Here is a 25,945-nt window from a genome sequence, read left to right on the forward strand (position 1 = left end):
TATCCCTTTCTTCTGTTCCCTGAGTTAGATATCTGGATTTCACCCTTGACTCTGCCCCCCCCCCCTTCCACACACACACACACACACACACACACACACACACACTCACACTCACACACACTCAATGTCTTTCCCAGTCCTGCTGTGTCCACCTCCATAATTCCATTATCAGGACCCATCCTCACCCTGTAGGCTACAAAACTCTCACCTAAGCTCCCACAATTTCTTACTTAGATTTGTTATCTACTACTTTGTGGCCTTCCTATTTCCCACCTCTATCGTTATCTCAGTTGCCACCTCATGTTCCTCTCTGTACTCTGCTGTCCTGCCTGCCATTCTCTCCACTGGCTCCCTATACACCTTTCAAGTCAAACTTGAGATTCACCCTGACCTACATGCACTCATTCACACCTCTTTTCCACATCTCCAGCCACATTTCATCACATATTCCCTCATGCTGTCTTTGCTCTGCTACATTCTGCCACTTCACCACCTCCCGGATTACCTCTTCCCAGGCTTACATTCCGATTTTTGCCAGGTTGCTCATGGAACATCATCACACACTGTCAGACTTTCACCGAGCCTTCCGGTCTTCAAACATGCTCTTAATACTCCTCTTTTCATTCTAGCTCAACACCCCCTTCATCTAACTCTTCAGTCTTTGCCCTCTTCTAATCTTTTCTCACTATTGTGTCCACCATATCCCCTACAGATTTTAAGTTTGTGTGAGCAGGGCCATCTACCTTTTGTCTTCGCTACATAATTATGCTAAATGCATGCGGTAATTATGTACTTATGTAAGACTGTGTTAATTTTATTTGTACTAGTCTGTACTCAATGTAGTTTTGTATTCCTCCTCGTTGGCACTATGGAAATCTAGTGGCACTTTATAAATTAATAGGTATGTAATCCCCATAATATCATCATGGTTAAACTACCCGCCTGGAAAATGTCGACATTAGGATTATTATTTAGGAGTTAGGGCTAGCGTAGCATTTAGGATAGACTTATTGACATTCTGATCATGTAAACATTTCATCAGTGTTGACATGATGAATGTCTACCTTTTTATATACCGAACTCTGGTAGCAGCTGATTTACCGACGGACACAATACCGACAGTCATAACACCGACAGCCATTGACAGTCGAAATACCGACATTCATTATGCCGACATGTTCAAAATGGCGACAGTCAGAATACAGACATGTCAAAATGCCGACGTGTTTTTAAGGAATTTTTGCCCCAAAACAGACTTGTTCATACTTTACCATCCCAGTGGACCATGAGGGGGAATACTGTGCCCAAAACATGGCGAGTACAGCGAGGGGATGCAGTACACTTAGATGGTGCCCATGTCGACCTATGTTGTCATTGACAACAAAAACCCAGAAAAACTAATGTCTGTATTTTGAACATGTCTGCATAATGAATGTTGGTATTTTGACCGTGTTGGTATTTTGACTGTCGGTCAATGGCTGTCGGGATTATGACCGTCGGTATTGTGTCTGTCGGTAAATTATATTGAACCCCTGAACTCTATTACCAATGATAAGTTTAATACCTTTCTGTAGCTGCTGTGTGTTAAATGTGTTTTCTTATTACAGGACTTGGAGATTGCTGCAGAGTTTACCTTTTCTGCACCTGTAGGAGAGCTGTTAACTTACTTAAAAACCAAAAATTATGCAAAGGTAAGTAACATTTTGTTCAATAAGTCCATATTTGTATTAAATCTCCCATAAAGTGTATCTGTAACTCTTAACTTTAGTTATCACTTGCTGACATTTACTGTCTAACTGGTCATATGGCATTTTTAGTACTTACCTTTATGTACATTTATCATAGTTGCCTACTCTCCTACAAATTAATTGAGACTCCCGTGCTGGTGTGAAAAGAGGACTAGTGTGTGTTTCTGCGGTCTGTATTTGTTAGCCAGTGTTGTCCTTGATATATAAAGACATTCCTGCAATGCCTTCTGCATTTATTATATGCTCCATTTATTCCTGTGCTGTTTCACTAAATGTACAGCTCTTTGAAATGTTATAGATTTACAGAAGCTTTACTAAAGAGTCCTATTTGGTCTTGTTGCAATCAGAGCTGCATTTTTATTTTAGCTGTTGGAAAATAATATAATCAGTGATTGCGCTGAGTGAAAAAAATTGTGGGTCCCAGGGACCCATTACGTAAAAAAATTGGGGTCCTACTCCGCTGTTTCTGGGTCCCACCACATATTACGGGGGGAGAGGCAGGAAGAAGCTGGTTTGAGCTGGAGGAAGAAGCAGGGAGAAGTTAGAGTAGAACTGTGGGTAGAGGGGGTTATACGCTGGGTGCGTACAAGGTGTTACATACATACACACATACACCTACATACACACATACATACATACACACATACACACATACGGGTACGGTGTGTCACACAATGTCTGCGTGGGCAGTAACATACAGTGTATGGTCCCCGGGCTGTGAGTTACCTGTGTTCAGCAGCTCAGTGTTGTCCTGGTACTGTTAGCCCTGGCTCCCGGGCACACACCAATCCTCCAGCTGTAGAAGCAGTAGGTATGTCTGGCGGGGAGCGCTGCCCATGTCCCCCTGGGACACCCAGCAGCGTCTGCTGGCTCCCAACTCATGCTATGTACGCCCGCATTGGGCGGTCACCGGGTCACAAAAGGAAACCCCCACAGCTTGGGCACAGCAGATTCCAGTCAGTGGTGGGTCCCTCTGCGCAGTCTCTCCGGGACGAGCCACTGTATTGCTGCAGCAGGCACTCCGCCAGCCCCTCAAGCTGCAGCCACCGTGCAGAGTCCATGGCTTCGTTCAGCCCCGCTATCCACCGGAGAAGGGATGTTTCTACTGCGGAACGTGCTGTGTGGCTGGTGCAGGGGATGCGGCCCATGGTAGTTACACCACTGGGTATCAGGATTCCACCAGCAGCTCTGGCATAGGCTGCTGCTGCTCGCCGCGGGAGGGACTAGTGGGTAGGCGGATGGTGGCAGAACATTAACTTCTGAGCGCGACACCCTGCTGGCGGCATATGTATTTGGGTGGGAGTCCCCGGGGACGTGCTCCCAGTGGGATTGGCTACAGGTTTAATAAATGTCTCCCTTGCCCAGCTGGCTCCTCCTCCACTTTTAAAGTCCTCTCTGCAGCTGGGCAAGGGAGACATCAATTATTAAACCTGTAGCCAATCCAGGTGGAGCGCGTCCCCGAGGACCCACCCATTTTGAAAAAGTGAGTCACCGGGCCTCAAAATCTGGTAAAATACGCACTATAGCGCGTTTTTGCGAACACTGATAATATAATAATGTTATGTTTTCTTTTAAATTAACTTGAATGTCTACATAAAGTTACTTATTACTATGTCATATGATTGAGCATCCACTGTAATGCCAACAGTGCTAATACTCTGGCAATAAGTTGGTCTAGCCCTGTGAGTATACTACACCACTGGTTTCTCCTGTTTATTGAATCTAGCTTTTGGTATTGTAAGTCATTGCTCATTATTGCTCCGCTACCGCTGCGCTCGGCACCTTGCCCGAAGCATGGCAAGTGAACACGGTGCACTAATTGGGGTTCCCGGTCACTGTACGAAGAAAATGACACACAAAAAAATAAACTCATGTCGACCTTGTTTATGTCGACCTAATGGCTGTGTCGACCTTTTTCTGGTGTGACCTAATGTCTGTCGACCCTAAGTCCCATACCCATTTTTTTGATGGTGGTTTAAAATGAGTTTTATGGTAAGAACTTACCTTTGTTAAAACTTTCTGCGAGGTACACTGGGCTCCACAAGGAATAGACATAGGGGGTGTAGAGTAGGATCCGAGGCACCAACAGGCTGAAAAGCTTTGACTGTTCCCAGAATGCATAGCACCGCCTCCTCTATAACCCCGCCTCCCTGCACAGGAGCTCAGTTTTTAGTTAACCAGCCCAATGCAGTAGCAGGAAAAGAGACTACAACGGTTAGTAGCCACATAAACCACACGCTTATGACAGGAGAAGTGTCAGCGGCTAATGCCATACAAACCCAAAGAAGCTAAGTGCCTCAGGGTGGGCGCCTTGTGGAGCCCAGTGTACCTCGCAGAAAGAGTTTTAACAAAAGGTAAGTTCTTACCATAAAACTCGTTTTCTGCTGCGGGGTACACTGGGCTCCACAAGGAATAGACATAGGGGATGTCCTAAAGCAGTTCCTTATGGGAGGGGACGCACTGTAGCGGGCACAAGAACCCGGCGTCCAAAGGAAGCATCCTGGGAAGCGGCAGTATCGAAGGCATAGAACCTTATGAACGTATTCACAGATGACCACGTAGCCGCCTTTCACAATTGTTCAAGGGTCGCACCACGGCGGTCCGCCCAAGAAGGTCCAACAGACCGAGTAGAATGGGCCGTAATGGGAGCAGGAGCTGACAGACCAGCCCTCACATAAGCATGTGCAATCACCATTCTAATCCATCTGGCCAAAGTTTGCTTGTGAGCAGGCCAGCCCCGTTTGTGAAATCCAAACAGCACAAAGAGAGAATCAGATTTCCTAAGAGAAGCAGTTCTCTTCACATAGATACGGAGAGCCCGTACCACATCCAAAGACCGCTCTTTGGGAGACAGATCAGGAGAAACAAGTGCCGGAACCACAATCTCCTGGTTAAGGTGGAATGAAGAAACCACCTTTTAGGTAAATATCCGGGACGAGTCCTAAGAACCGCCCGGTCACGGTGAAATATCAGATATGGGGAACTACAGGACAAGGCACCCAAATCCGACACTCTTCTAGCTGAAGCAATAGCCAGCAGAAATACCACCTTAAGGGAAAGCCACTTAAGGTCAGCTGAACCAAGAGGTTCAAACGGAGACTCTTGTAACGCCTCCAAAACCACCGACAAGTCCCAGGGAGCCACAGGCGGGACATAGGGAGGTTGGATATGCAACACGCCCTGAGTTAAGGTATGCACATCAGGTAAGTTCGCAATTTTTCTCTGAAACCACACCGACAAGGCAGATATTTGAACCTTGAGCGAGGCCAGACGCAGGCCTAAGTCCAGGCCCTGCTGAAGAAAAGCCAACAACTTGGCTACACTAAACTTGGAAGCGTCATAATCGTTAGATGCGCACCAAACAAAGTAAGAATGCCAGACCCTATAGTAAATCCGAGCCGAAGCCGGTTTCCGGGCCCGCAACATAGTTTGAATGACCGCCTCAGAAAATCCTTTAGCCCTTAAGACGGAAGCTTCAAGAGCCACGCCGTCAAAGACAGCCGGGCTAGGTCTTGGTAGACACAGGGGCCCTGAACGAGGAGGTCTGGGCGTTGTGGAAGTAGAATTGGATGCTCTGACGATAGGCATTGCAGGTCTTAGAACCAGTGCCGTCTGGGCCACGCTGGAGCTATGAGAAGCAGAATTCCTTTTTCTTGCTTGAACTTCCGAATTACCCTGGGCAGGAGTGACACCGGAGGGAACACGTACGGCAGCAGAAACCTCCACGGTACCGACAGCGCATCCACGAATGCTGCTTGGGGATCCCTTGTCCTTGCTCCGAAGAACGGAACCTTGTGATTGTGTCGAGACGCCATCAGATCTACGTCTGGAAGGCCCCACTTTTCCACTAGGAGTTGAAACACTTCTGGATGGAGGCCCCACTCGCCGGCATGTACGTCCTGACGACTGAGAAAGCCCGCTTCCCAATTCAGGACTTCCCGGATTGAATATTGCCGATATGGCCGGCAGATGGCGTTCTCCCCAATGTAGAATCCGCGAGCCTTCCTTCATTGACAAACGGCTTCGAGTGCCGCCTTGATGATTTATGTAAGCCACTGTGGTGGCGTTGTCCGACTGTACTTGAACAGGACGGTTCTGAATTAAATGCTGGGCCAGGTCCAATGCATTGAAGACCGCCCGCAACTCCAGAATGTTGATTTAGAGGATGGACTCCTCCTTGGTCCACCGACCCTGAAGGGAGTGTTGTTCCAGCACCGCTCCCCAACCTCTGAGACTGGCATCTGTCGTCAACAGGACCCAGTCGGATATCCAGAAGGGACGGCCCCTTCACAATCGCTGGTCCTGGAGCCACCAGTGCAGCGACAGACGGACCTCCGGAGTCAATGAGATCATGTGAGACCTTATCCGGTGAGGCAGGCCGTCCCACTTGGCTAGAATTAGCCTCTGGAGGGGGCGAGAATGGAATTGATCATACTCCACCATGTCGAATGCTGATAGAAGGTTATCCAGTGCTCATGTACTTGAGTATTTGGATTGTCCTAAGGCTGCTACCTGTTTTCAGAAGTGCCTCAAGCTTCGATATAGATATGATACAGTACGGAGTTAGGTGCGCCAAGTGGACAAATTCTTTTTGTGTAGAAGGGGTGATGTTGTTGTAATGACACTCAGACTAATTGTTTTATCTATCGAAAGTGTTTTTTTATTTTATTATTTAAACCAAAAAAGGGGGGGGGGAGGGGGGGGGTTTGGAACTGGATTTCAGAGGAAGGGGGGAAAAGGAAAAAGATATATATATATATATATATATATATTGTATATATATGGGAATATCCGTATGTGTCGGATATATTAAAATGTGTTGCTCTAACGTAATGTGGGCACTCAGGTCGGTGGCGTCCCACCTCTGTAGTGCCTAAAGTCTCGCTGTAATGTCCAGAGCCTATAGTTAGTACTTGTAATTTGTCAAAATATGGAAGAGGTAGAAACAAAAATGGTGGGGGTCCCCCCGGAGGGTCGGTGCGGCAAGGGATCCTAATGGTCGCTATTAGTCAGGTATTGAGGGCTCCGGACATACCGTCCGTCCCTATGCTCTGACAGTACACAGTGTCGTTCTACTGAGCGCACCGTGACTGTCTGTGCCGTATGGGGAAGCGGTCACCGTCTTGGAGAGGGGGAAAGACAACTGCTTCTAGCCCTGCTGGGCTGTCTGCCGTGTCTTTTCCTCTCCTACAGAGTCCCTTACCTTATCCTCGTAGCTCCGTCTCGTACCCTCTTGCCGGCGGCCTGCTCCGTTCTCCTTCGGCAGCGTTGTCCTCCTCTTGCTTCCGGGTTGTCCTGATCACGTGATTAGGTTGCGAGGTCGCGACGTTCTCGATCCGTGAAGTGGCGGCTCCCCCTCGTCCGTCTTCGTTTCTATATTTCTTACGGCTCTGTTTAAAGGTTAAAGTCAATGATTGTAGTAGTAGGTGCAAGCTTGGTGGTGTACTTCCAACGCGTATCGGCCCGTAATGGCCTTCGTCAGGGAATCTTGTTCAGCCATGTTTGTTGTGGGCTATTTAGCCCATCTTAGAAGACTGTCTCTCTTTCTCATTGGTCCTATTTGGGGGCGGAGTGGGGAGCAGGTTAAATTAATGAAATGCATGGAGATTGGGAATAATGGTGTGCAGGGGAATAAGGATTGGGAATATGAATGTACATGAGAGTTTCGAAGGAGTACAGGAGTGAGAAATACAGGAAAAATTCATTAGATAGGTTTGATAAAAATTAATGGTAAATAGAGACAATGAAAATAAGGAATAAGAGAAAAAAATAATAAAATATACATGATATATATTAATAGTCATATGGATTGTAGATGAAATGAGGGGTAAATGTACAATTTACTTTATCCTGCAAAGTCCTAACATACTCTCTCGTATTATTGTTCGTATTTGTTTGGCATCTGGTAGAGGCATTGAATAAATAAATAAATAGATGAGTAAGGGTTAGTGTAAATAAATAATTAAATAAATGAATAAATGAATGAGGGTTGGTATCTCAATTGATAGATAGATAAAAGGAATTTAATATCCTAGACATTGAAATGAGTGGAGCTTATAGTGCCTTTCTCTAATACACATATATACGTACATTGTATTGGCTGTATGTAATCCTGTTTTCTAGTCTGCCCTTACTATTATGGTGAGGGGTTATCTCTTAGCATGTTTCGGGTGCTTACTGTTGGTAGGACGCTTGAGGTGAAAATCCAGAATATTCCTAAAGATTTTTGGTTGCTGTTTCACGGTCAAACTCCCACAATCACAGATCTTACTTCGTTATCTATGTTAAGCCCATATGGTTTCAGTGTTTTGAGTGTGAATATCCATTTGAGTTCTTCTTTGTTTATTTTCTTAATAAAGTCTCCTCCCCGCCAATTTTGTGTTACTGTTTTTATTCCTAGTATTTTCATCCCTGTGGGGTCTTGTTTGTGTCTCTCCCGGAAGTGATCCGAGAGACTGTGTGTTTCTAGACCCTTTCTTATATTCCTTATGTGTTCTGATATTCTGGTCTTGAGGGGTCTCACTGTTCTTCCTATATACTGTAAGTGGCAGGGGCATTCTATTAGGTAGATTACCCCCTTGGTATGGCATGTAATGTGATCCTGAATGGTAAATGATTCCTGTGTGTTATTCGACTGAAATTTGTATGTGCCTTTTGTCGTGGTGTGTGTGGACTTGCAGTATTGACAGCAGTTGCAGTGGAAAAAGCCTTTGTTCAGTTTGTTCCCTGTTAAGGTGGTTTGTACTGTTCCTTTTCTTTCTTGATGACTGTGGGTCACCCTGGATTTTATGTCTGGTGCCTTCCTATATATTATTTTTGGTTGTCTGGGTAATAGGGTCCCTAGGAGCTCATCTTCTAAAAGGATGTGCCAATGATCGCGTATGATCTTCTCTATTTTTCGGTTTTTGCAACTGTATTGAGTTTGGAATGTAATCTTCCAGTCTTTTGGGTCTTTTGTCTGTTCTTTTTTATTTTTATATGTTAGGAGTGTTTTTCTTTCTACTTCTGCAATCTCTTTTAGGTCCTTGTTTAGAAGCTCCTCCTTGTATCCTCTATCCATGAATTGTTTTTTCATGTCATTTGCTTGTGAGTGGTAGTCTTCTATTCTCGTGCAGTTTCTTCTAACTCTTTTAAATTGGCCTGCCGGTACGTTTTTTAACCAGTTAGGGTGGTGTCCACTATTCGTTAAGATATAGCTATTGACATCCACACTTTTCTGGTATATTTTTGTGCAGATTTTCGTCTCCTCTATAAAGATGGTAATATCCAAAAAGTTAACCGTAGTTCTGCTGTAATTTGTTGTGAATACTAGGTTACTGTTGTTCGAATTGATATGTTCAAGGAAGCTTAGGAGCTGATCCTCGGTTCCTTTCCATATGAAAATTACGTCATCTATGTAACACCGCCAGAGGACTAGGTTCTCCCCAAAATCATGTCCGTCCCAAATGTGGGTATCCTCCCATCTACTCATGAATAAATTAGCATAACTTGGGGCGAACCTAGTCCCCATGGCGGTGCCGGTGGTTTGTCTGTAGTATGCATCCTGAAACCAGAAATAATTGTGCTGTAAAATGAAGTTCACACAGTCTAAGATGAAGTTGGTTTGTGTTTTTGTCATTGTTTGGTCCTGCTCCAAAAAGTATCGTAGTGAGTCTAGCCCTTGAGATTGATCTGTGATTTTATATAGTGAAGTTACGTCACTAGTGCATATCCAGTATTCCTCTAGCCATGTGATGTCATCGAGTGTCTTTATAATGTCGGTTGTGTCCCTAATGTATGATTTCTGGATCTGTACGTAGGGTTGTAGGAAGCTGTCGATGTACTGGGATAAGTTTGCTGTAAGTGATCCTATCCCAGATATTATAGGGCGTCCCGGTGGGTTGGTTCGGTTTTTGTGTATCTTTGGCAGATAATAAAAGACTGGTATGATGGGATGTGTGTTGTCTATGTAAGAGTGTTCTTTCTTGGTTAAGATTCCCTGTCCTAGGCCTTGTTTGAGTAAGTTTTCTAACTTCTTTTTGTATTTTGTAGTGGGGTCTTCTTTTAGAGTCTCATATGTGTTTGTATCACCTAATATTCTCAGGGACTCTTTTACATAGTCACCTTTGTCTAAGATTACGATCCCCCCTCCCTTATCTGCCGGTTTTACCACTATGTCCTTGTTCTCTATTAGGTCCTTAAGTGCCTCCTTTTCTTTTAGGCTCAGATTGAAATTTTTTGTTTTGTTGTCTATTTTTTCAAGATCTCTCGTCACTAGTTGTTCGAATGTATTTATTAGTGGTCCTCTCATGTGTTGGGGATAGAATGTGGACGTTGGTCTTAGGTCTGAATGTTTAAAATGGTCTCCAGTCTGGCTCTGTTCTATTTCCCTCCCGGTGTTGCTGTAATATTTTGCGAGTGTGAGTTTACGGGTAAATCTGTGTAAGTCCAGATATGTCTCAAATTTGTTTAGTTTTTTTGTAGGGGCAAACTTCATACCTATGTTCAGTAATGCCGCATGTTCTGGTTTTAAAACTGTTTCGCTGAGGTTGAAAATCTCTGTCTGACTTACTTCTGTGGGTGGTGTCGTTTTTGTCTGCCTGCCTCCTCTTCCTCTTCCTCCTCGTCTAACTCGTCTAGTTTTCGTTTGTTGGGTGTTTTTGAGGTCTGGTTGCAGGTTCTCAGTCCTGCTGCCTCCTCTAAAAAAAAACCCTGCACATGGTGTCTGTTTTTCTCCTAAATCAAGGGATGGTGTAGCTTCCTCTAGATTGATGGAGACCTGAAAACCTTTCTCAAGTGAGACACGAGCTAGGGTTTCATATGCAAAATCCTCATCAATATGTCGAATGCTGAGACCATGAGGCCCAGCACCTGCATTGCCGAATGTATCGACACTTGCAGACGAGAAAGGAAGCAACGAATCCTGTCCAGAAGCTTCAGTACTTTCTCCCAGGGGGAGGCCCGCCCCGTCATGCGGCAGGCTTATCGATCTTGGAAGCTGGGTGACGGGCCGCCCAGGCTCTTTTGGGCTTTGGCTTACCAGGTTTGGAAGTGCGGGTCTGCTTGCTGTACGCCTGACCTTTTGTTTTGAAGCCTGACCTTTTGTTTTGACCTTTTGAAGGGCGAAAGGAAGTACCTTTAGCCTTTGACACAGAAGGAGTGGTACTTGGCAGACGGGCAGTTTTGGCAGTAGCCAAGTCAGCCACTATCTTATTTAAGTCCTCCCCAAACAGAATATCTCCCTTGAAAGGGAGTACCTCCAGGGTTTTTCTAGAGTCCAGATGCACAGACCATGATCTCAGCCACAATATCCGGCGATCCAGGACTGACATAGTAGAGGCCTTGGCTGCTAGGAATCCGGCATCAGAAGCCGCCTCTTTAATATAGCGAGAAGCTGTGACAATATATGACAAGCATTGTCTAGCATGGTCAGAAGAGATTTCAGGTTCCAACTCCAAGGCCCATGCTTCAATATCCTCTGCAGCCCATGTTGCTGCAATAGTGTGCCTTTGTGCAGCACCCGTGAAGGTGTAAATCGCTTTCAGACAACCCTCCACACGTTTATCCGTAGGCTCTTTTAGAGACGTGACGGTAGTGACAGGTAGAGCTGAGGAAACCACCATCCTAGCCACATGTGAGTCTACTGGAGGAGGCGTTTCCCACTTTTTAGACAGCTCTGGCGCGAGGGGATAGCGAGCCAGCATCTTCTTTTGCGGCACAAACTTCTTACCCGGGTTTTCCCAGGGTTCCTGACGTATATCCACTAGGTGGTCAGAGTGAAGTAAAACTTGTTTAACCACCTTCTGACGCTTGAACCTATCTGGTTTCTTAGGAGGGACGGATGGCTCGGGATCATCCCTAATCTGTAAAATCAACTTAATAGCCTCCAAAAGATCAGGAACATCCACATGTGAACTACCCTCCCCATCAGCAGTATCTGTGTCAGAATCTGTGGGGTCAGTGTAAGTGCCGTCTTCATCAGACGATGTGTCAGTGACAGCCGTGGATTGTGAGGAGATAAGAGCTCGCTTAGAGGACCCCTTGGGCTTGGGCGAGCGAGGGTCAGACTTTTTAGTAGTCAGGGACTGGTTCAACTTCTTCAATTGAGCAGATAAGTTGTCCGCCCACGGCGGGTTAGCTGCAGGGAAAACATACGGTTGTACCGGCATAGGGGGTCCCATAGGGGGTGTTAGTTTATTAACTAGCGTATGTAGAAGCGTGGAAAAAGCGGCCCACGGTGGGTCATAAAGTACCTCCGTTGCCACAGTCCCACTGGGGGGCAAGGAGCCTCCAGAGCCCACAGCTGCTATATTCTCCTCATAGGGATCTGTAGCTTCAGCAACACCGGCAGTGTGTTCAGCCCCAGAACCATTACCCTCAGAAGCAGACATGATGTAACTTGCAGGATCAGGTAACACAGTACAATTGGCAGCAGCACAATACCTCTTACCCAAACCCCTGCGCAGTGTAGTCAGCACTAGCAGAGATGAAGGAGAGCTATGGTGACTAAAATCACAGAGAAAAATACGTATTAAAGTATATCTTTGTGACAATCCTATATAAATATAAAACCTGACGCACCAAGCCCCCTCAGGTTATAGAATATAGGGATAGCAAGTTGAGTGAGAGACACGAAATGGACACCACTCAGCTAGCTTATGCACACACAGATAGTCAGTCACAGTTTGTACAATTGTACAATGCAGAGGTTATTACCAACAATAATACTGCACTGGACTAGCATATATATATATATATATATATATATATATATATATATATATATATATATATATATATATATATATATATATATATAGCTATGTAGTCAATAGATACAACACTGCACGGTAAGAACTGGATGTATATCACAGGGTAATTGTACTAGAAAACCCTGACTAAAAGCACTCTTTCTTAACTAACACGGTCTAATTGACATGTAGAATACTAAAGTGTCATGTAAAGTCACAGCACTGACAACCAGGCGACTTTACACAGGAGGATTTGCCCAAGCAGTCCCAGGAACAGTGAAGCTGAGAGAAATGGCGCCCAGACACTGACAGGGAGTGAGGGAGAGACATATATGCAGCTCCAGGACGGGACATTTGCGGGAAATGGCGCCCTGGGGCTGGGGGAGGGGCTTCAGGTCTAAGCCTTATTCCCCTGCTGGCAAAACCACTGGGTACTGTGGGCTACTATTAAAATGGTTTAGAGAGAAAACCTGACCTGTGCCCATGCCCTAGTGAGCTAGTGGGATCGCCTGTACTGCCACAGTGTCCACCGCCAGCGTGTGCGGCCTGCCACCCACTGACAGCGCCGGATAGCGATAAAGTACGGGTCCCGCAAGCGGGACCCACTCACCACCTCCCGAAGCGCGGCAACGCTATCCCGGAGAGCCCCCGTTGTGTGTGCCTGACCATGAAGAAAACCGGAGCCGCCTGCTGTAGTTACCCGGCAACCAGGGCTCAGGAGTGTACAGCGCCGCTGGGGAGAGCTGGAGCTGCAGCAGTGAATGTCTCTGACATTTACACACCGCTGCTGCCCTTGTAGTCTTCACTTTTTCTTCGAAAAAGCTCTTCTTAGGGCTGCCTGGAGCAGCCCCTCTGTTATGTGCCTGCTATCTGCGGCACCAACTACAAAACTGAGCTGCTGTGCATGGAGGCGGGGTTATAGAGGAGGCGGCGCTATGCATTCTGGGAACAGCCAAAGCTTTTCAGCCTGTTGGTGCCTCGGATCAAGATCCTACTCTACACCCCGTATGTCTATTCCTTGTGGAGCCCAGTGTACCCCGCAGCAGAAATGCACTTTTTACTGGAAGACCCTGAGTGCCATCCTTTTGTATTTGAATATATATAATGATAACTTTGGTATGAGAACTTTGCTTTATTCACAAGATAGATATATAGCACTGTATATTTTGCATACTTTTTTTTAAATAAAACAACTTTTATATGGCGTTAGTGTGGCAGCTTTTAGTGGTTTCAGTTCTACTCGTTTAATTTTTCATTATTTGCTGAATAAATTTTGCTTATGCTATTAATATTATAATTACGTGTTATGAAATTGTATGTTATTAAAGATGGTGCATTATGATGAAATCACTACATTATTCATTGCGAATGTGCGTGCTTTGGTGTAGCTGGGCCTATGTATAGTGTTGTGTATGTGAGCTTTCTCTATTGATGAATCTGATAGAACAGTGTGTGGTGATGTACTAGTGACAGCAATGGTTATTTTATAGTGTGTGTTTGCAGGTGACAATGCAATTATCATTATTCTGCCATTATTCTCTCTTCACATCATGGTGGCTTGTTAGGACTATCCGTACTAGGGGGGAATGTAGCAAAGCTTATAGAAAGATAAAATTGTGAGATAAAGTACCAACTAATTTCGCTTCAGTCATTTTTCAAACACAGCCTGTAACATGCAAGGTAGAATCTGATTAGTTGGTACTTTATCTCACACAATGTTGTCATTCTCTGAGCTTTGATAAATAATAATGTAGTAATATTAGTAATGAGTATGTATTGTTGTAAACAAATAGGCCTATATGAAGAAACCATTGGAAAAAGACACTAAGGGGTATATTCAATTGAAGTCCCCTTAGTGACTTTTTAAGGTCGAATCGTGATTCAGCCTATTCAGTATAACCCCAAATATTTCGACAAGTCTATGAATTCGACTTGTCGAAAAGCACGTGGTTCGGCAGAATAGCTGCCGATCCACGTGCTTGTGTCAAACGGTTTTAGCCCCCTTTTCGACCATCTTAGTTCGACTTTAAAAAAGTTGAGTGAGATGGGGAGAGCCGGGACGGGGTGTGCAGCGTTGGAGGATGTCACAGCCGCCGCTCACAGCAGCGTCCACCCGGCTCCAGCAAGCGAGACCTGCTGTAGCGCTGCTCATCCCCGTCTGCCCACGGCTTTTCTCTGCAGCATGCTTGTGCTGACAGGTTCTAATATCTGCGCTGCACCTGGGTCAGTAGTGCTACCATAGGCACCTATGTCAGTGCAAAGTGTCCAAGGTGTTGCTAAGAGGAGAGGCCACCAATACCGCTTCACATTGCATTCCTGGGTCGCACCCGGGATTTTGTATATGGGTCCATCCCGGGTTTGACCTTGCTGAGACCCATTTCAGACTGGGGGCTTGACCCATCAATGTGGTCACGTGATGAGGCAGCACTTGGAGATGACATCATCTCTAAGAGCTGGCTCTTCCTTTGCTGTCATCGGGTCCCGGGTTACCTGTTCACTCTGCACCTTGTGTTCAACCCTGGTGGATTCTCAGGTTGAAATGCCAAGTCGCTGGATCACTGTTATTTCAACTGGGGGCTTTCACACTACACAATAGCCTGGGTTGCTACACGTTCACGTGAAATAACCCGGGATATTGCTGGCAGTGTGAAAGTGGTGTTACTGATGGGTGTCACTAAGAAGTACGTTCTTAGAGTATACATGATTTTCAGACCTTTTCATACAGTATGTGTATATTGTTTGACATGCTAGCTGGGTAGAACATTTGATGGGTTTATTGTACATTTTCTATTAAGTCAATTATAATACATTAACCAGGTGGAAACTAAGCAGTTTTATTGTGTACTTTGCTTATAACTGAGGGACTCAGTGGAAAAGAGACGCATGTCACCTCTACGTGGATTTAGAGTTTTTGTTGCCATCAAGTAGCTTCTGCCATCTAGCATCTACTCCCCTAACCTCTAGCATAGTGGCATGTGCCTATTTCCCACTGAGCCCCTCAATTTAGAAGCCATTCTCCTTTTCCTAGCAGTGCGCTGTACAGGGCTTCACTTTGTCAGACGCTTCTGTTGATGATCTGCAGCATTATAACAATTGCTGAAAATCAATTATGTTTGCCACCCCTCGTCCTCCTTTCTTTAGGTGTTAATTCCTACCCTGGAGAATGTGCATGCGTTTGTGCCCGACAACCTCTGTAGAGGAAAAACGGATATTTTGCAGTTACTAAATGCAGCAGCTGGTATAGACTGTTCAAAGGACTGTGAAGATGTGGCATATGAGGCCTTTTTGCTGATGACCATGCACTCAGACAGGGACCAGGAAGTGGAGGATGTCTGGGCTTGTTGGGACGGACAAACAGTTAAAGTAGTGCCACCAGTGGAAACTGCTGATACTCTCAGGAGTATGCAGGTAAATGTCTGCACTATATCTCTCCTTGTCTCTGTCACATTTTTTATTTCCCCCCCCCCCTCTGCCTTTCCATCTTCTCTGGGGAAGATATATCAAACCTTTCAGAGAGATAAAGGTGGGGATTCAGTTGCAGGTGGTGACGCATTTTCATGTAAAAGTTTTCACTTTTCAAGAAAAGTGGTTATCCGCAAATTCAATTGCAGGTGAAGTTAACACTTGATAATTCTTCATAGGATTTAAGGCCTCCCTAATGATTAATTAGGCACTTCAAATTTTTTAATTATCTTTAATTGGCCAATAATATCATTTACTTTTTGGGGTGAAAATGGGTAAATTGATGTGGGACAGGTATGGGGGTTCTTTATGAATGGGCATGTTAAGATTGCAGGTGGGTGTTGGAGGTGTTTTTTTAAATGACATATACTTACAGGCAATTTTTCCCCTCCTTAATTTGGATCCTTTATTTTGCAGAAAAACACTTGCTTTCTTTCATTTTTTCACTGTTTTAGAAAGATGCTTATAACAGCCATTTGACACAATTTAAACACAAATACTTTTATTATGGCCGCTAGCAGATACTTTAATTCAATATTAGTCTTTTTTTGGGGTACAGCTAGATTTCCCCATTTTCACCTATTCTTGCTGATTTTACAAGTGTTATCTGGTGAAACGCTAAACACCCATTTTTTAATTAGGTTGAACGATAAGTTAACACCAGATAACAGACAAACTAAGTGAAATTAACAGGCGATATGTGTGATAAGTTACCACCTGTGAAAACGTACCACTTTCGGTTGCAGTTGGGTTCCCTCCCGAAAGTGGAGACATTTCACAAAGCAACCAATGAGCTTTTAACTCATTTTATAGACTGTGCTAGATAAATGAAAGATGAAAGCGGATTGGTTTCTGAGGGCAACTTCTCCACTTTGGGGTATATTCCATAAGAGTCTGATACATTCCGACATGCAGTTGTCGGAATGTATCCGATAACCCCTATTTAATGGACGGCCAAATCAGACTGTCGGATTTGGCCATACACAGGGTCCTGTCAAGCCGCTGCTGTCAGCGGCTGCGGATGCACTGACAGCAGCGGCCAGGGGGTAGAGATCGGCGGCCGTGAGCGGGAGGGGCTGGCTGTGGGGGACATGTGTGGATCGGCGGGGGAGGCGCTGCAGGGAGAGAGGTGCCTGCGGGGGGAGCAGAGACCGGCGGCTGGTGGGAGGGGCTGGCGGCGGGGGGAGGCGCGGCAGGGAGAGAGATGCCTGGCCATCCCGGCCAGGCACCTCTCTCCCTGCAGCGCCTCCCCTGCCGTCGCAGACATGTCCCCCGTCGATCTCAGCTCTCCAGCCGCACGCAGCACCGCTCCTCTCATCACCTCAATCCGACTTTTCAAGTCGGATTGAGTTTGTCGGAAAGGGGGCCAAAACCTGTCTGATTTGGCCCCATTTCTGACAGAAGCACGTGGATCGGCGTCTATTCCGCCGATCCACGTCTTTTCCGACAAGTCGGGAATTCCCGACTTGTCGTAAAAAATCAGCCCCTATTAAATAGGTCGGAACCTCTTCCGACCTATTTCTGTTGGAAGCTGCCATCTTTCCGACAAAACGACAGCTTCCGACAGTTATTGAATACACCCCTTTATCTTTCAAAGATTTGGTACATCTCTCCTGTCTTTTTTTTTTTTTTTTTTCTCTTTCTAGAATATATGTATAGTACTTGTTTATTTGTGTCTGCAACAATAGTTTGTACAACAGTCTAGTATAAAGATGCACAGACCTCCAAACATTTACTAGGCTTTAAGCGCTTCTAGTTTTAAACTATAAAACGATATAGTAGCATTTATGGTTTAAATAAATAAGTGGGCACTATGTAAATAAGGCGTTTATTTTTATCTGTTTGAAACCTAAAACGTCTCTTGCAATATAAGTGCACAAATGCTCTGGCCAGTTTGAGCAGCAAACATAATGGACATTTGTAGTGAATTAAATACAGTGGCTTACACTTCCTGCTGAAACAGTAGGGTTTTGTGTTACATTATAAAATATGTTCAACATTTTCCATAGTAAGCTAAAGGGACACTTGCCACACAGTATGTACTTACCTCATTTTACCTCTCAGCTACCTTACCATAAGTCATTCAGTGATCCACACTTTCCATACTTTAGCAAATAAATGTTAGATGTGCTTATTATATAAATGTTCCATTTCCCCCCCTTCTTTTTGTGACATCTGGCAATGGTAATGTGTTTGATAAATGGCATACCCTAGTAAGAGCATGGGTGATGTTTAACACAATCTAAAGATCTGTTGTTGCTGTGTTTTTCTCCAGGAAAAGCCATAGCTTAAGAACAATAAGGCTTACTAAAGTAAGATTTCATGCTGTGACAAATGTCAAAAAGTTTTAAACGGCCTATAGGGTCAGAAGTGACAACAAAAAGTGCTTTGCCGAAGTCTGTTATTTCTCCTACAACCCGTCACTATTTTTCATTTAATATGCAGCTATGTATATACTTTTATTCAGGTAGTCTCTGCTGTGTGACACCACCTTATCTTATATAGCACCATGATCACACATACAATTCAGTTACTTTATGGGATATAACTTTAGTAAATTCCTTGATGCATCCACTAAATTGCATTGTTGTTCTTATTTTACTCTAAGGTTGACAATCTACTGCTTGTGGTGATGCAGTCTGCCCACTTGTTGAGCCATAGAAAGGCTTTCCAGAACTCCACTGAGGAAATTTTGTCTTTGCGGCTGGAACAGACATCTAGCAACCCTGTGATTGCAGAAGCTTTGCATCAACTCAAGGTAAAAATATCTAAACAATACTTGCTATTCCCACTTTAAAGCACTTCATAATGTTGTATTGTAGAGACAGAGGCCCGTTTTTTTAAATTGTCACCTGGCGTACACATCATGTTTTATTTTTTTTAAATTACACCAGTCCCTCAAAATTAGTGACCTAAAATTGTTATTTGAATTAAACACACTGTAAATGATTGTTTCTCAAAAACCAACATAAAATATTATGTTATGGTATTCCAAAACGTATAACAACCTTCTAGTTTTTACAGCTACAGAGAAAGTCCTAAGGCTAAATAAAAAAAATGTAAGTATTTGCAACACATATATCTGTGTCGTACTCCTAGAGGTTGATTTCATTGGCTTAAAGGTTCAGTAGAACAGGTCACATAATCTTGCGCTGCATTGGATCTGTCCGTTAGAATGCAACTTTGCTTTTTTTAATAATTCTTTATTTTGTATGGTCAGAGAGAGTGGGGAAAAACATACAAAAAGGAGGAACAGTTGGGCAACCAAAGCCCAATAATAACCATTTAATTTTTAAGAAAAAAAATAAACGAAAGAACAATATCAGTAAAGTATCAAATGGATAAAGAGAGGGGAAGGGGGGAAAGTGGGGTGGGGGGCGGGTCTCACAATGACAGATACAATGACAAATATACAAAAAGTTTTCAAATGAAGAATAAGAAAAAAGGAAGAGAAAAGATAGAAAGTAAAAAGAGGAGATAACAGTAAGGGAAGGAGAAGCAAGACGAAGGAGGGAGATCAACAGCTGTCGTCCACAGGCCCGCTGAAAATGCTAACAACGGGAAGGGGGAGTTGATGGCCTATGCTCAGCAAGTATCCTCGGTCATGGAGTTAAAAGGTGATTTTTTCCATTGCTGCAATGTGCCAGATTCTGGCCTTGAGAGCAGGAGAGTTTAGAGAAATCAGTGATTTCGCAGGTGTTAAGATGTGTGTTGTCAGTTTTTTAGAAAATTTATCAAGGGTCGGGAGGTATAACACCGTAGAAAAATCCAGGGATCTTTCAGCACAGGGGTTTTGAGAAGAGAATTCAAGAGGGTATGGACCAAGTCCCAAAAGGGTATAATGATGAACCATAGTACCTCTGGAACCACAGCCCCTCCAACAATTCTGAGAAGAAGACTGGAAGAGCTTATTGAGTCTGTAAGGAGTATAATACCAGCGATAATAAATCTTGTATGCTGTCTCTTTGCTAGTGGTTGCATATAGAGCTCTTAGCTATTCCCAGTCTCATGTTATCCCAGTCCTCCTCTCCCGGGGGAGGTCCAAGATCTCGTTCCAAAGCAGTTTCATGGGGTCTGGAAGAGGGAAGGGTGGGATCCTAGGAGAAGGGCATAAAGCTGGGAAATTACTGTTCCCAGGATGCACTGCACCACCTCTTCTATATCCCCGCCTCCAGGCACTGGAGCTCAGTTTTTAAGTTTGTTCCTTCAGTGCAGGCAGCTAACAGGGAGGGCTGTGCTAGGCAGCCCTGAAAAGAGCTTTTCTGAGAAGAAAGAAGACTTCAAGGGCCGCAGCATAGGCACCTGGTGTTATCTGTCATACTGACATATAGCATACTGACATATCGTGCTGCGGCTCCCTGACATACTGACATATCGTGCTGCGGCTCCCTCACCTCCCCCAGCGGCGCTGTATACTCCCGCGCCCTGGTTGCCGGGTACTTACAGCGGAGGCACTCCGGTCTTCTCGGGCACACACACCGCTGCTGCTCTCCAGGATTGCGTGGCCGCACGATAGGGAGGAGGTAAGAGGGTCCCCCAGGCGGGACCCGTTGAAATCGCAATCCGGGACACGATCTCCGGAGACGGACCGCGCCACTGGCATGGACAATGTGGCCGTGCAGGGACCCCACTATATCCACCATGGCAGGGAGCATAGGTCGGATTTACTAAAATCCGTTTATTACAGGCTCCATAGTATCCGGTGGTGAAGTCCAGCAGAGGGGATAAGGTGTTGACATGTGGCCCCTCCCCCAGGTGCCATCTACAGCAGATGTTCCCGCCCTGGAGCTGCATCTCTCTCTCTCTCTCCCTTTTTCTCTCTCTTTCTCTCCCCCTCACTCCCTGTCAGCGTTTGGGCGCCATTACACAGAGCTGCGCTGATTCTGGGACGCTGGGAATTCTCTCCTCTGTAAAGCTGTCCGTCTCATCAGCGCTGTTCATTTACAGGACACTTAAGTATTTACATGTCGTTTAGACAGTGTTAGTTAAGAACAAGTGCATACCTTCAGGAATATTTAGTACAAGTATTCTGTGATATACATCCAGTATTTACTGTGCATTGTTATATCTGTATACATACATAGTTTTATATAGTATTACTAGTCCAGTGCAGTCTGATTGTTGTGTGTAATAATTTCTGCATTGTACATGTGACTGTGTGTGCCTATAGCTGCTGTGTGGTTTCCATTCCGTGTATCACATATTGCTATCACTATATTCTGTACCCTGAGGGGGCTAAGTGCGTCAGGGTCCTGTATTTTTCTCTGTGTATTTCAGTCACCATATACCACTCAAATCCTCTGTTTGTGTTCTGCATTTGCAGTCACACTTCACAGGGCTTTTTTGTCAGGTACTGTGTCTGGCTATATTGTACTATTACGCCCTAAGGCTACGTTTCCATATAATGTCTGCTACACAGGGCGGGAGATCCGTGGCTGGTCCTGCACCATGCAGTGCTGACGCCGCAGATTTATCTGAGGAAAATATTCCAGCTGAGGGTCCAGGTATCGGGAGTTCTGTACCCCTCAGTCAGTCTGAAGCATCGGTGGCACACCAAGACCCACCTTGGGCTGCTTTTTCTAATTTACGGACTACGCTAGTAACGAGACTTACGCTTCCTGTGGGACCTCCTGTGCCATTACAGCCACATATTGTCCCTGTAGTTAATCCGCCATGGGCAGATACTCTGTCAACTTAGTTACAGCAGTTAAATCAGTCTTTGGTTAAACAAAAACCTAACCCTCGCCCTCCTAGGACAAAAGGGTCATCTAAGCGGGCCATTTCTTCCTCACAAACCACTCATGTTTCGGATACTTCATCCAGTGAAGATGGGGTATATACTGACCCATCAGACACTGATGCAGATGCTTCTGATGAGGAATCTACTACGCAGGTTGATGTTCCTGACCTATTGTAGGCCATCAAACTGATTGATCAGATTGATGATGAAACTGAACCTCCAGATACGTCTAGGAAATCTGATAAGTTCAAACGTCAGAAGTTTACTAAATTGGTTTTGCCACATTCTGACCATTTAGTTGACATACGTTAGGAATCCTGGGAGTCTACAGGAAAGAATTTCTCCCTGTTTAAAAAGATGCTAGCTCGTTATCCCCTCTCTGCAGAGTTAAGTAAGAATTTGGAAACACCACCACCGATGGACTCACATGTAGCGCGTCTTGTGGTGTCTTCTACTCTGCCTGTCACTACCGTCGCCTCTCTGAAGGAACTGACGGATAAGCACGTGGAGGGTTGTTTGAAGTCTATTTACACTCTAGCGGGTGCAGTACATAGACCCACTGTAGCAGCTTCTTGGGCTGCAAAAGGTATTGAATCCTGGGTTCAAGCTGTTGAGGCAGAGCTACCTCTGATTTTTTTCTGATAATGCCAGATAGTGTCTTTCATATATTACCACAGCTTCTCATTACATTCAGGAGGCGGCCTCTGATGCCTGTGTTCTGGCGGCTAAAGCGTCGATGGACCTGGACTCTAAAAAGACCTTGGAGGTGATCCCTTTTAAGGGAGACATACTATTCGGGGAAGATTTGAACAAGATTGTTGCTGACTTAGCGTCTGCTAAGACTGCATGTCTACCAAGTACTAATCCTTCGGCTCCGAAGGCTAAAAGTACCTCCTTTCGTTCCTTTCGACCTCCAAGTAAAGCAAAGGGTCAGGCGTACCTGAAACAGGCTCGTACTTCCAAAACCTCTAAGTCCAAGCCTAAATGTTCTTGGGCTGCCCGTCGGTCTGCTTCCAAACCAGACAAACCTGCTGCATGACTGGGCGTGCCTCCCCCTTGGGGATCCCAGGGTGGGAGGCTGACTTCTGCGGTTCACCCAGGTATGGTTACAGACCACTTCAGACGCCTGGGTGAGGGAAGTCGTCACTCGCGGATACGCCATCTCTTTCAAGATACGTCCCCATCACCGGTTTTGCTCTACCGTTATCCCTGCGGATCCGTTAAAAGCAAAAACTCTACATTTGTTGGTACAGTCCCTCCTGGACACAGGAGTGATAGTACCGGTGCCTCTGTCTCAGAGGGAAAGTGGGTACTGTTCAACGCTGTTCCTAGTCCTGAAGCCGAATGGATCCTCTCGACACATTCTCAACCTCAAGTCTTTGAACAAATTTGTGAAGGTATCCGAATGTTGTAGGGAAACTCTTCGCTCTATTGTTCTGGCTTTGGAGCCCAGGGACTATATGGTATCCCTGGACTAAAGGATGCTTACCTACACATACCTATTGCCATGTTGCATCAGCGGTATCTGCGGTTTGCTATTGGCAACCTACATTATCAATTTCAAGCCTTGCCTTTTGGACTGACCACAGCTTCTCGGATCTTCGCCATGGTCATGGCAGTTATTATGGCCGTTCTCCATCGTCAAGGCATCAGGATCCTGCCGTATCTGGACGACTTGCTGATCCTGGCGAACTCCCCAGAGGTCCTCCTCCGTCATCTAGAACTGACTGTCCAATTCCTATAAGCCCATGGATGGCTCATCAATTGGAAGAATTCCTCGCTGGTCCCTGCCCAGAACATGGTGCACCTGGGGGCACTCTTGGACACACACAACCAACGTTTGTTCTAGTCTCCAGAGAAGGTCCTGAAACTTCAGGACAGGATAAGATGCTTCCTCTCTCGCCCGAGAGTGCCGATATACTCGGCGATGCAAGTACTAGGCCTCATGGTGTCTGCTTTCGACATGGTAGAGTATGCTCCATTTCATTCTCGCCCTATGCAGAGGTTAATCCTTTCCAAGTGGGACGGCCTGCCTCACCGGATCAGATCTCACATGATCTCCTTGACTCCGGAGGTTCGGGTGTCACTGAGCTGGTGGCTACATGACCAACAGTTGAGCAGGTGTCGTCCCTTCTGGATATCCAGTGTGGGTCCTCCTAATGACGGGTGCCAGTCTGCGGGGTTGGGATGCGGTGTTGGAGCAACACTCTTCAGGGTCGGTGGACCAGGGAGGAGTCTCTCCTCCCGATAAATATTCTGTAATTGCGGGCAGTGTTCAATGCTCTGAAACTTGCCCTGCCTCTGGTACAGAACAGGCCTGTTCAAGTACAGTAGAACAATGCCCCCATGGTGGCGTACATAAATCACCAAGGCGGCACGCGAAGCCGCATGGCAATGTTGCAAGTGTCGAAGATTCTTCAATGGGCGTAACGCCATCTGCCAGCCATATCGGAAGTGTTCATTCCGGGGGTCCTCAACTGGGAAGCGTACTTACTCAGTCGTCGGGACGTATACGCTGGAGAGTGGAGCCTTCATCCAGAAGACACGTGGGGCCTACCAGATGTAGACCTGATGGCGTCTCGACACAATCACAAGGTTCCGGTCTTCGGAGCAAGGACAAGGGATCCTCAAGCAGCGTTCATGGACGCACTGGCAATTCCATGGAACTCTCGGCTGCCTTACGTGTACCCTCCGGTGTCACTCCTGCCAAGGGTATAAGGAAGTTCAAGCAAGAAGGAGGAATACTTCTAATCGCTCCAGTGTGGCACAGACTGCATTGGTTCTCAGACCTGCAGAGTCTCTCGATAGTGTCCTCTTCTACTTCCGCAATGCCCAGACCTCATCGTTCAGGGCCCTTGTGTCTACCAGGATCTGGCCTGACTGGCTTTGACAGCGTGGCTCTTGAAGCTTCATTCCTGAGGGCCAATGGATTTTCTGAGGCGGTCATTCAAACTGTTGAAAGCCCGTAAACCAGCTTCGGCTCTGATTTATTATAGGGTCTGGAATTCTTACTTCACCTGGTGTGCGGCTAAGAATTATGATGCATACAAGTTCAGTACTGCCAAACTTTCGGCTTTTTTGCAACAGGGCCTGGACTTAGGCCTTCGTCTGGCCTCCCTCAAGGTTCATATTTCGGCCTTGTCGGTGTGGTTTCAGAGAAATATTGCATCACTCAGGGTGTTTTACGTATTCAGCCTCCCTATGTCCCTCCTGTGGCTCCTTGGGATTTGTCTGTTCTGAATGCCCTACAGGAGTCTCCATTTGAACCTCTTGAGTCTGTGGACCTTAAATGGCTTACACTTAAGGTCTTATTTTTGCTGGCTATTGCCTCTGCGCAACGGGTTTCAGACTTGGGTGCCTTATCCTGTCGGTCACCCTTTCTGATTTTTCACTGTGACCATGCGGTTCTTAGAACTCGCCCTGGTTATCTACCTAAGGTGTTGTCATCTTTCCACCTTAACCAAGAGATTGTGGTTCCGGCCTTTATCTTTCCTGGTTTGTCCTCCAAAAAGCAGTCTTTGGATGTGGTATGGGCTCTACGTATCTATGTGAAGAGAACCCCCTCTCTTAGGAGATCTGATTTTCTCTTTGTCCTTTTTGGTTTTCACAAGCGTGGCTGGCCTGCGAATAAGCAAACCTTGGCCAGATGGATTAGAATGGTGATAGCACAAGCTTATGCGCAGGCTGGACTCCCAGCTCCTGCTGCTATCAAGGCTCATTCTACTCGGTCTGTTGGATCTTCTTGGGCGGCCTGCCGAGGCGCGTCCCTCAAACAATTGTGCAAAGCAGCTACGTGGTCCTCAGTGAACATGTTCATTAGCTTCTATGCCTTTCATATTTCCGCCTCCCAGGATGCTTCCTTTGGACGCCGGGTTATTGTGCCCACTACAGTGCATCCCCTCCCATGAGGAACTGCTTTAGGACATCCCCGATGTTATTCCCTGTGGAATACCAGTGTACCCCGCTGCAGAAAAGGAGATTTATGGTAAGACTTACATTGTTAAATCTTTCTGCGACATACACTGGATTCCACAGGGCGCCCGCCCTTACGCACTTAGCTTCTTTGGGTTTGTATGACATTGCCGCTGATACTTTCTCCTGTCGTGAGAATGTGGTTCTATGTGGCTAACTACTATCGTCTTTTACCTGCTACTGCATTGGACTGGTTAACAGAACTGAGCTTCAGTGCCTGGAGGCGGGGATATAGAGGAGGCGGTGCAGTGCATCCTGGGAACAGTCAAAGCTTTAGCCTGTTGGTGCCTCGG

At 45.7% G+C, this 25,945-nt stretch overlaps 1 protein-coding gene across 7 annotated transcripts in view; it reads left to right on the forward strand.

Annotated features, from left to right (window-relative positions):
- MAP3K4 (mitogen-activated protein kinase kinase kinase 4) overlaps positions 1-25,945 on the forward strand; it is a 219,894-nt gene that overhangs the window by 79,036 nt on the left and 114,913 nt on the right. For all 7 annotated transcript variants that reach the window (XM_063917525.1, XM_063917526.1, XM_063917523.1 and 4 more), the window contains 3 exons: positions 1,608-1,691; positions 15,620-15,886; positions 18,549-18,698. In XM_063917525.1, the coding sequence (XP_063773595.1) occupies positions 1,608-1,691; positions 15,620-15,886; positions 18,549-18,698 (501 nt within the window). The remainder of the gene's footprint in view (positions 1-1,607; positions 1,692-15,619; positions 15,887-18,548; positions 18,699-25,945) is intronic.

Source organism: Pseudophryne corroboree, chromosome 4 (genome assembly GCF_028390025.1).
Source record: "Pseudophryne corroboree isolate aPseCor3 chromosome 4, aPseCor3.hap2, whole genome shotgun sequence".
Lineage (NCBI taxonomy): Eukaryota > Metazoa > Chordata > Amphibia > Anura > Myobatrachidae > Pseudophryne > Pseudophryne corroboree.